The following is a 12239-nucleotide window of genomic DNA, read 5'->3' as shown; positions in this document are numbered from 1 at the left end:
ACAAAGTTGGTTTGCATTTTGCTGGATGCAGAAGTATTTTGTTTCTCCAGTGTCAATGTTAAACCTATGGAAAAGTGGTTCTCCATTGCTGTCACTTGTGTGGAAGTTGGTCCATTTATGATAATGAAGAGTCAGCCAGCCCAATCTTAACAAATCCAGACTACTAAATACAAGTGCTAAACTTCATTCTTTTTAAAAATGTAAGGTAGTGCTCTAGGAATGGTATTTATATTTAGTTTGAAGTGAATTTGAGGCTGCATTTTACATTCTAATGAGAAATTGACTTTGTGGATGTTTTGTATTTCCAATGTTCCTCTATGGAAACTGAGTGATTTGTTTTTTGGCTGTTTGTTAAAAACATTGCACTGAGAAGCTTTGGCGATTGCTTGTTTGGATGAGAAGATTTTGTGTAGCCTGAGTCCATTTGCACAGCCCCTATTGCTGCACTGTCTGCGATTAGCTAAGTCAGCACTGAGCAGTAATTGGACATGGAGCCTTTATGCCTCATGGTACTCAGTCATGTACTGGATGAAGTTCCTGAACCGTCTCGAAAGTTCTGCTTTCTATCTTGCCTAGTAACTGGAATTAAAAAATGAAACCTTGACTTCTGTTTATGTGTGTCTATATGATGAGCATATTGTTTTAAGAGCATTAATATTATATTTTCCCCTTTTAACTAGTCTGACTTGAAATGCGTCCAGGATGCAAAAGGAGGTTCCTTTTACAGAGACCATTGTCCTGTGTTGGGTATGTAACTGTAGAAAGTTAATTAAGAACTCAAAATTCAAGTGAGTTAGATGAGTGCATGTGGTTTAACATACAAACTCCTGAGGTTGGATATGTATCCATCATTATCGCCTATAAATGATTTGAGCTCCCCATGACTGTTCCACACCTTTCTTCATCAAGCATGATGGTAATGCTTTGTGTGTTTCAGACTATCTGGTTTTCTTTTTCTTGATTCCACATAGCACGATGGTATCATGGCTTGCAGACTGTTAGCTAATTCAGTGATTACTTTTTGATATTTTCCACATCAAATGTTTCTATACCATTTTTCCAGGCACTCCTCCATCTGGAGCCATTGTCACTTTCTGGAGGTCAGGGATTAAACTTGATATTGTAGTAACAATGAGCAGTATTACCTGTGGCTGGTTAATGTCAATTGCCAGTGAACAGTCAAGTAATTGATCATATCTCCAGAAATCCCAGTAGGTTTCTTTCCAGTGTAGATGAATTGGATGAAAACTTCGAATATAATTTTCCCTACTTGATCTTGTCCTCAGCAAACTGCAGATGCTTCTCTCCTCAGCACGATTAGGAGTGACCTTGAAGCAGTCTTTGTGGGGAGCATATCCTGTCTTTACACTCAAAATATCCTCCATCATGTTGTGGCATTATAACATTTTAAAACAGATTGTTGTTTACACTTTGAGGAAGCGAAAACCATTACACTGCTTGCATTAGTGGAAATTTCCAAGTTATAATGTTTTAAAGTACTTCTATTTCTGACAGAAACAACAAAGTTTACTGGTTTGCACTTCATTAAGATGCACTGAATGCAGAACAGACATAAGTAACTAGCAGTAGAAACAAAAATCCGGTAGACAGAGAATCAGAGTTGATGTTTCTGGTCTGTGACCTTTCAGCAACACTGGGACAAGTTAGAAATGTAATAGATTTTGAACAAGTGTCAGGGAGAGGAAAAGGAAAAGAACAAAAGTGAAGGCCTCCGAGTGAAGGGGAGATGAGCTTAAATGAAAAAAGGAACAGTAATGGCAGAATTATAGGTGAGGTGTGAATGACAAGATCATGGATAGCATTTTTTCGTTTGTTTTTCAACTGGAAATGGTTTTTGACAAAATCAAGAATCAAGGTACTGTGATCCCAGGGAAAAAGAACAGTTGTACATTTAGGAGGTAGAATTTTCTTTCTAGGTTTGGCTCAAAACTTTCGCTCCTATTTGAAATCAGTGGAGCAATCTTGAGATGTGCACATAGCCATTGTCACTAATCCAGTTTGGGAGATTGGAAATCTTAATTAGATCTTTGAGGCTGAAAGGATGAGGAACTCTCTTTGTGGTAACCTTGACGTTTTGGAAAAATTGGGAAGCAAGTTGAATGATGAGCAGTTACTCTTCATGTTACTATTTCCTGGAATAGCAAACCTGTTGCTTCAGGTATTGCATTGGGTAACAGCATCTTATGACAGACAGTTGCTTTTTTCATCAGCTTAAATGTTATTATTAAATACTTGGAAAAAGAAAGCAATCCAAAATGTGTTTTAGTTGCTGATCTTTTGATTCAGTTTGTACCCAGTTTAGCTCTCATAAATAGGGGAGTAAAAACAAAGCATGTTTGCCAATTGCTAAGCTACTTTCCTGCTGTTCCAGTTTTCTTTGTGTGTGGTTAATATAGTGTTTCCACATGAACTCTGAAGGTTGAGCAATTATTTTACTAAAAATCACATTTGTTTGTGTGCAACTCTATTCAGAACCTTGTGTATTATAAAGTGTCTGGTGTTTATACAGGGAATGTATTTCATTGGAATGAAAAATTTTGTTAGTTTTGACCATCAGTTGATAGCATTACACAGTTCAATCGCAATTTTATTTTCAATCGCAATAAAAAATTAAGTTTTCTTCTTAATAAATCTTTTAGGGTACTGGTATGCATTTTGATCAGTTTATTCTTAAAAATGATACTAGGTGAACAAAATGGGAGTCGGAATCCTGGAGGTCTGCAGGTTGGTGATCTTGTAAATATTGATCTGGATCTAGAGATCGTTCAGTCGTTGCAACATGGGCATGGTGGTTGGACTGATGGTATGTTTGAGACATTGACAACCACTGGCACAGTCTGTGGCATTGATGAAGATCATGACATTGTTGTACAGTATCCAAGTGGCAACAGGTATGTACAAAAAAAAGGATCTGAAAAGAAAATTACATTCCTGAAATATGTCAGAAACAAGTCTTTTTGACTTGTGGCATTTCTATTCTTGAAATCAAACTTCTAAATGACCCTTTATGTCTATAGGTGGACATTCAATCCTGCAGTTCTTACTAAAGCTAATGTGGTTCGAAGTGGGGATTCAGTTCAAGGAGCAGAAGGTGGATCTTCACAGTTCAATGTTGGTGACTTGGTTCAAATCTGTTATGACTTGGAGAGAATCAAGCTTCTTCAGCGCGGTCACGGAGAATGGGCTGAAGCAATGCTCCCTGTAAGTAGAAATTAATTTTTTAGCTGTGTTTCAGCTATGTTTTAACAATACGTTTATACTGAAAGTTTGGGGTCTGTGGAGCAATTGCTGTTTTGAAAAAGTGCTAAACTGGGAGTGTAAACTAGAGTTACGGGCTAACCTGGTTTTAGATGAAAAGGAAATGGACTCCTTACAAGTAGCTTATATTCACAACTTCAATTTGACACTACATGGAGTGTAAATCCACTATGCTATCAAGTAACAGGGGACTGCTGCCTTATTTCTGAATCCAGTTTCCTCCTTAGTCTCTTTACTCCTTTCTTTACTACCAACCTTTATGTCACTTGCATTCAGAATTCTGTGGCTGCAGCAGAAAAAGTTGAATTTCAGTTGAGCTTTTGAAAGCAATCAGAATGCTACAAGAGCTTTACTGTCATCAGAACTGGAAGAAATGTAACTTCACGTTGAGATTTTTTTAACTGGGTCATAGGATGTGAGTGTCACTGTCTAGGCCAGCATTTACTACCCATTCCTAATTGCTCCTGCAAAGGTAGTCGTGGTGAACTACCATCTTCAACTGCTGCAGTCCACATGGTGTAGTTACACCCACAGTGCTGTTAGGATTTTGACTTGTTGTATCACCATTCCATCACTGTCAAAATCCAAGTCAGGATGATGTATGGCTTGGGAGGGGCCTTGCAGGTGGTGCTGTTTCCCATGCATCTACTGCCTTTGTCCTAGGTTATGGAGGTTTCAGTTTTGGAGATTGGTTGAGTTCCTGCAGTGCATTTTGTAGATGGTACACAGCACTGCCACTGTGCATCACTGGAGGAGGAAATGAATGTTTTAAAGTGATGGATAGGGTGCCATCCATGACAAAGGAGCCCACTTTATTGGCATCCAGCTTCTTGAGTATTGTTGGAGCTGCACTCATCCAGGCAAATGGAGAGTATGCTATTACACTCCTGACATGTACTATCTGGATTGTAAACGGGCTTTGAGGAGTCAGGTAGTGAGTTGCCACAGAATTCCCAGCCCAAGAGACCTACTCTTATAACCACACAATTTATTCCACCTCTCCCCCTCTTCCCAATGCCATTGAATTTTAAGATGAATGCTCATCAGCCTGAAACGCCAATTATTTTACACCCTTCGTGGATGCTGCTGTCTTCTGTTTCTGCTATGTTTTGAAGTTTTTAAGAAAATATACAGCACAGAAATAATATGTGTACAACCTTGTTGTTGCCTATGCCAGTGGAAGCTTTAAAATATTGTCAAACAGTTGGAGAATTTGGGTGAGAGAGTCAGAATTACAAGAATCTGATCGGGCTGCTTTATAGCGTAGCTGTATGGTATAGGTGCAAATTGAAATATTGAATATAGTGAAACCTTTCCACAACACAACAATGCTGAGCTATTGTCTAAACTGTGAAATGTTTTTGTTTTAATATAGACTTTGGGGAAAGTTGGGCGTGTCCAACAGATTTACTCTGACAGTGATTTGAAAGTAGAGGTTTGTGGGACTTCTTGGACGTACAACCCTGCAGCTGTCACTAAAGTGGCATCAGCTGGATCTGCAGTGAGCAATGCATCGGGTGGTACGTATCAAACTCAAGTTTCTCCTTCTGTTTTCTTACTGTATACCACAGTTACATTAGGTGTTGCTCACTGCAGAAAGGGCAGTATATTGCTGTTTATGTACTTATGTATCAATGAAGATAAATTCATGTTTGAGAATAGCTTTGCTTAATTTTGTTACAGTCAGTGAAAATTTAACCAATTGTTAAATGTTTGTAGGTATGTATTTCAGTATGCACATATGGTGTCAATTCTATCCCTCTACTCCACAGTAATGAAAATCCATTATAATTGCAGGTTATAATTCATGTAGCTCAAAGTATTGTTGCAGCATAATTTGCACTTTTTGCATTGCGCTGACAATCGTTCTGTACTGCAACACTTCCCTAATATTTAACTTTTGTTATTTTTAACTGTCTTGTGTCTGTTACTAACTTAAAATTCCACTCTACCCTTAATTTTGCGAACCAAGTAGCAACCTCTTACTCGTCACTGTGAATTTTAGTGCATGTGAAATGACAAAAACATGAAAATGACTCCTCAAGCTATGAAATGCAAGCCTTGAATGTAAAAAAAAGGAGAGCAAAATGAGGAGGTCTAAACATAATATTACTGATCTGTGTGGAGCAAACTGATGGCTGAGAATCTCTAGTGAGCAACTAACAAGTCGGGTTGGCTGTTGAGAATGGTAGGAGGCTTTTGATAGTAGTGAAGAGTCATGCAAATGCTGAGCGGCCAAAAAGTAAGAACGAAGAGTAGGTGAGAGGAACTTATTGGAAACAAAGAGTAAGAAGATGCAAAAATGTTGGCAGATGTGACTTATGAACAGTCTCGTGTTGGAATCTTGCATCCTCGCATATCTAACCATGGAAGATACTGGAAAATGCATATGAAGAAAATGTCAAACTCATTAGGCTGCTGAAAAAATATCTAAATTAAGAAGCCATCCCATATGTTTGGAGCTGAGTCTGTGTCCGCTGTTCAACTTGGCTATTGGTTTTGTAAATTAAATTTTTTCAGTGCAAACTTATTGAACTAGTCATATAATGGGAATAGAAATTGAGCATTCATTGCTGATTTGATTTGATTCATTACTTCATAGTAAATAAAATAATGAGCTCCCCTTCTGCCAGCATTACAAATTGTGCGCATATTGAAAATGAGCAGAAAATCTTAATTTATCTTTTAAAATATGCTCATATCCCTGAAGCTTCCAGTACTGCTTCCTAACATTACTTCTCAATGTCTGGGGCATCACTATGATGGATGTTACCACTTGCTTGCCACTATATTCCAATCCTGCGCTTATCTTTGCACCTGATGGTTCCTTTTGGTCCAGACCATTGGGGTTGGCAACTTTAACAATGAGCAATTTTTAAAATATAGTGAAAATTGCAAGATCATAAGAGCTACAATGCTGTTGCGCAAATGCCAATAATAAGGAACGTGATACATCTCAACAATGTTTTAAACATTTTTATTAAAAGCTAACTGATACTTTATTGCAAAGACAAATTAATACATTTTTTAAAAAGCCCTGAAATATGCCATTTAATTATTACCAAAATGGGTTTGATGGATCAAAATCTGGAGCAGCACAAGTCCTTAGTGAGCCAGATGTGCCTCTGGAGCTGCAGGTTGCAGACCCCCTGGCATTGGCCTTTGGTGAACATTCAATTGCTGCTGTGTCTTGGTGTTACAGTCTTGTCTTCATTTGAGATGCTGCTTCTCAACTCTTGAACAACATCATGCGGAAACGTCCTTCAGGGAAGAAAATTTTGCTGTCCTTGCCTGGTCTGCGGCACTGGAGTCAATGTGGTTGACTCTCAACTGTCCTCAGGCAACTAGGAATGGGCAATAAACGCCAGCAATGCCTATGTCCCATAAATGAATAAAAAAAAAACAAGTTTATTAAAAAATTAACTTTTTGTTTTGTTGGATTGAAAGCTTGACACTGTAATCTATTATATCCTGTTTGAAAATCTTTGTTTTACAGAGCGTTTGTCCCAACTTTTGAAGAAATTATTTGAAACACAGGAATCTGGAGACATTAATGAAGAACTTGTTAAAGCTGCAGCCAATGGTGATGTTGCAAAAGTGGAAGAAATAATGGCACGACCAGATGTTGATGTGAGTCTTTCCAATATACATCTTACTGCTTTAGTGCCAGTGAGTTAATTGATTTCTTCAGTAGAAACTGGAACATGGGGAAATAATCTGAGACAAATTAATATAACTTCAAAAGTATCCAAAAGGTTTCCAATGGCTATTTATTCTTTAATTTTGACCTAATAGTTTCCATAAGTAACGTATTGCCTGTGATCAAGAGGATGAATGGCCTGTTAATTGACCTTCATTAGGGTCACTTGACAAAGACACTAAGTGTTTGAGCAGCTTTGGTATTTACTCAGACTCTGCTAGGCCTCAGTCTACCAGTATGGAGAGATGCCAGGGAATTCAAGTTCCCACATATAGGAAAAGCGTATTGATTAAAATTGGATTTCACTTGGATAGGGTCGAACTTGTGAGAAATCACATTGCTTTTGATGTCATATTGATCTTCTGTTATCACTGGGAAAGAGTAGAATATATTAATATGGTTCAGTTTAAATGGAGGACGTGGATCTTGTTTTATTTCAATTAAGATATCGAAGTTTCTACATTATGACACCCAACATCCTGTTGCACTTATTTTGTTATCATCTGCCATCAGCTGGATCTGTTTTCTGAGCCATTAACCAGTAATAACAAATGCTTAGCTTTCACTTTTGTCAACTTCAACACAACACACTTCTGAAATTGAGTTTATAGCAGGAGCTGGGTGCAATTCTGTCACCTTGTGGCACATTAAAGCCATTACAACAGCAGAATATTTGAATTTATTCAACTCCAGTCCTTCAATTTAAATATTTCTGAAATAACTTTGTATAAACATTTGCATGGTTGCAGTGTGGCATTCTATTGTGCTACTCTCAATGATATTGCAATATGCTGCATATAATTTGAAGTTACTATTCACAGATTTGTTTTGAATTTATTTTAAGGACTTCTGTGTTTTATTTTAAATTTTGGTTAATTAAATTCAAATAAAAATCTATATTGAATTAACAGTATTGCATCACAAATGGCTCTGTTAAACCAACATTGTTTTTGATGCCCTAGGATAAGATACTTAATTTTTGTTAGTCAACTAATTTAGAAGATATCACTGTGAGAATACGTTGAGCGGCAGTACAGCCATTTTAGCTAGAAGACATGTTAGCTGTCCGTGGTACAAAACTGCTTTTTAACATGACTGTACATCAAAAGTAATTATACAAACTACTTCTGTGTTTATTTTAAAACATGTTCATGATTTTAAAGTAGCCAAATTGTAATCCAGAAATGGATTAAACAGTTATTATTTCTTTTCATCTCACTGTTCCGTATGAAAGTACATTTTCTATAATGCAGGGTGTCTCCCAGCTTCTTTCAAGTGTTATTTTAGTGCTGAGATAGAATAGCATTTATGGACATAATGGTGATTGATCATTTGTTTTTATTATATTTGACCTGCAGGTAAATGGTCAGTGTGCAGGACACACTGCAATGCAGGCAGCCAGCCAGAATGGACATGTAGATGTTCTGAAGCTGCTTCTCAAGCACAGTGTTGACTTAGAAGCTGAGGTGAGTTCTTTAAATTCTTTACATAGTTGGCATTTATATAAAATGACTCCTAGCCCATTTTGATGGGAATTAAATGGCTTGTTTTTTAAAAAAAAAATTCACAAATGCAGTGTTAATACACCATTAACATTTTTAAAAAAATGTTTAAATTATTATTAATTTGCGTCTTTCATTATTATTGACATTTGACTAATGGCATTGCCATACTAAACTTGCATTTTTGACTACGTTTTTAAAATGGCTTTTGCTGTTAATGTTGTTGACCCTGGGTAAGTGTGTTCTGCTCAAATTAGAGTTTATATGCCTGGAATATAAAAAAAAATGATAATACAAGGATGTAAATACTAATGGATGGAATGCAAGAACTAAATAATAATGAGACTCAGACAAGCTTAGAGGGAGTGATATGATGACCATTGTTGAGACATGGCCATGATTGGGAGCTGAAGATATATTGGTCTGGATTTTGTGGTCAGTGATGAATGGTGGTTACCATTGATAATGTTTGTAGAGCATTGAGTGGCAATTTAGAATCATTCAGTGTCTGAAGCAACATGGTTTTCTCTACCGGGGTTCAGAGATCTGTTTGAACAAGGCAAGAAACACCGTCTGTCTTCTCAGCAAATCAAATTGAATAATCCCTGTTGTGATCTTCAAAGTCTAAACTGGAATATTTAATACAGTGCAAAATCATCCATAAAAAAAGTGAAATGGGGAGAGGGATGGGGGAAATGGGATCAAGAGAGGTAAGAGACAGAAAAAGGAAAGGAAATTCATATTTATTTCAGAAAAACTCCAGTTATCAAAATCTGAAAGTATGAGATTGCACACTTGTAAAAGTTACTTTTCATTTCCACAGAGGTTGTTTAGCAGCAATTAAGACTTACCATTCAAAATTCACTTGCGTTTGAATGAAAAAGCCTTAAATTATTTTGTCATGTCTAGTGGCTATCTCGTAGGTAAGTAGAAGAACCTGATGCCCTCTATTTATTTCAACATAATGTGTCTCAGCAAGGTACTGGTATAGCAAAATGTAAGGTGGAATAAGGTAAATTGGATGGTAATTTCCTCATTTCTTTATTCCTTGATAGTAATGAGAGCTAGTAGCTTTATCGTTATTCTTGAAAGGGTAAAGAGTTGAAGGGATATTCTTATTGATTAAAGGTAGTATTATAACAATCAGAGGATGTAGGTTCTGGAAAAGAGTCAGCAGAAGCTCTGTTGTTAGAATTGAAGAATGAGAGCATTTCCAATAGTATTAGGAGTTTCCTGCAAGTATCCTAACTGTGGCAGTGAAATGGCAGAATGTTTTAACAGAATTGCAGCAGGGATTTGGCCTAATGTGTCTACACCGGCTCTCCAAATGGGCATAATGATTTAGTGGCATTCTCCTTCCTTTTTCCCCATACTTGAGCACGTTTTTTTTTAAATGCTCCCTTGAATGCCTCGATTGAATCTGTCTCCACCACACTTCCAGTTATTTATTACTTTTGCAAACTATTTCAAACCTGTGCCCTCTCATTCTTGATCTTTTTACCTTTGGGAACAATTTCTCTCTACCTGTTCTATCCAGCCCCTCATGATTTTGAAAGCTTCTATCAAATCTCTTCTTAGCTGTCTCCTCTCTGAGGAGAACAATCCCACCTTTTCCAATCTATATTCATAACTGAAGTTTCTCATCCTTGGGACCATTCTTGTAAACCTCTTCTGCATTCTTTCCAGTGCATTCACACCTTTCCTATAGTGTGGTACCGAGAACTGTACGCAATACTCCATCTGAGGTATAACAATTCTCTTAAATAAGTTCACCATAACCCCCTTACTCTTGTGCTGTTTGCCTCTACTAATAAAGCCTCGAACACTATATACTTTATTCACTGCTCTCTTCAACAATCCTGTCACCTTCAATGATCTATGCACATATATACATATCAACCCTGTTACCTTTTCAAAAAAAAGGAGCAAGTTAGTTAAGGATGATTTCTGATTTTAGAAATCCAGGCTGGATCTTTATTAATTCTATCCAAAAAAATAGTTTCTAGAAGCTTCCCAGCACTGAAGTTAATCTGACTGCAATGTGTAATGTTTGCAATTATTTCAGATGCATAGCAAAAGTTAGTAAGTGTTACGAACAGGGGAGGGAGGCTGACCTGACCACTTTCCTTTTGCTGCCATTTATCCATAATCAGAGATGTTTTAAATTTTGAAATGGGCTGCAGCATGTTTCCCCTAACCCTTGGTTTACGAGGTCAATTTTTAAAGTGACTCCCAGCAAACTCTGGTTAAAACATGTATTGTTTATTCATTCGCTCAGACTCGTGGAATCATTTCAGCTTCGTACACATGCACATGCACACAATAACAAAGGAATATTTTACAACTGTGAGTAACTTAAAAGAAAAAGAACCACATAAATGAATATCATTTCAGATATTACCAGACTCCAGAGAGTTCCTTCATTGAGGAATTCCGGTGGGATTAATAAGCTGAAGTAGGCGTTGTTGAATTCTTATAAAGTTGATGGTGACGCAGCAAGAGGTGGTAGGCATCCAGAGTTGGTCTGTTCTCAAGACAACGGCAGGAATCTATGAAAGAATCTGACTTCAAGGAGGCTTAGACTTGATGCACGATGTTGATCGGCTTACACTCCTGCTGTGGTGTTTTCGGGCTGGATGTTAAACAGCAGACAGAGTTGCAAATCTAGAAATATAATATTCAACTTCCCAGAGGCCTGAAGCTTAGGTCATTTGATTATGTTGCCCCATTAATAAGTCAGTTGCAGGCTAACAAGCAGGTTCTATGCCTCGGGTCAAAGTCCATTCTTCACTTTAAGAGATAGACAGTGGTTTTCATAGCCTTTGCAGATATAATGGGCCTCATGGAACCAGGCCAGGGAGATGGATCATTTACTGGTCCCTGGTTTTGTTGATTGTAACGTATCCCTGCAGTAAGAGGTGTGTGATTTCAAAATGATAAGGTTGTCTTGTAACTGGTTTTGTAAGTTTTCAGAAACTGTCGCCAACTTGTGAATTATGAATTTTTCGTTTAGTATAGCCCACTTTTTAAATAAGCAAATAGGTAAGGTTTGATTTAAAGCATTCAGAGATTTCTTTCTTAGGGACATGACAGTGGACTACTTTGACTCAGGCAGTGAATTTCTTGTGTGCATTCAAGCTTTTTTTCCCTGGAGCAATCATGTTCTGGAACAACAAGATGCCAAACCATTATTAGATTGATTTTTTTTTATTCATTCGTGGGACATGGGCGTCGCTGGCTGGCCAACATTTATTGCCCATCCCCAGTTGTCCTTGTTCTGAAAGCAGTTGAGAGTCATCCACGTTGCTGTGCCTCTGAAGTCAAATAAAGGCTAGATTGGGTAAGGACAGCAGATTTCCTTCCCTAAAGGGCATTAGTGAACCAGATTTTTTTTTTGACAGTCGACAATGGTTTCATGGTCATTACTGAATTCTTAATTCCAGATTTTCTTTTATTGAATTCAAATTCCACCATCTGCTGTGGCGGGATTCAAACCCAGGTCCCCAGAACATTCACTGAGTTTCTGGATTAATAGCCTAGTGACAACTGCCTGCCCTAATGACTTTATAATGGACAAAGTAATGACTTTGTTAATATTACTCTAAAGGAACAGATAAATAGTGATTGTAAAATATTTGAATTCAAAAGTTGGATTTGAAAAGCAGATATGTAACTGTGATTACGCTTCATTTTATTGGGATGAGGCAAAGGAAAAAAAGAAAAACTTGCATTTATACAGTCTCAGTCACGACCTCAGG

At 37.4% G+C, this 12239-nt stretch overlaps 1 protein-coding gene across 2 annotated transcripts in view; it reads left to right on the top strand.

Moving 5' to 3' along the window:
• mib1 (MIB E3 ubiquitin protein ligase 1) overlaps nucleotides 1–12239 on the top strand; it is a 150431-nt gene that overhangs the window by 34849 nt on the left and 103343 nt on the right. For both annotated transcript variants that reach the window (XM_080194019.1, XM_080194018.1), the window contains exons 5-10: nucleotides 681–747; nucleotides 2708–2912; nucleotides 3039–3222; nucleotides 4655–4799; nucleotides 6776–6909; nucleotides 8338–8445. In XM_080194019.1, coding sequence (XP_080050145.1) covers nucleotides 681–747; nucleotides 2708–2912; nucleotides 3039–3222; nucleotides 4655–4799; nucleotides 6776–6909; nucleotides 8338–8445 — 843 coding nt within the window. The remainder of the gene's footprint in view (nucleotides 1–680; nucleotides 748–2707; nucleotides 2913–3038; nucleotides 3223–4654; nucleotides 4800–6775; nucleotides 6910–8337; nucleotides 8446–12239) is intronic.

This window comes from Carcharhinus amblyrhynchos, chromosome 8 (assembly GCF_965287045.1).
Source record: "Carcharhinus amblyrhynchos chromosome 8, sCarAmb.v2.hapA, whole genome shotgun sequence".
Taxonomy (NCBI): Eukaryota; Metazoa; Chordata; class Chondrichthyes; order Carcharhiniformes; family Carcharhinidae; genus Carcharhinus; species Carcharhinus amblyrhynchos.
This window is presented reverse-complemented; position numbering and strand designations above follow the sequence as displayed.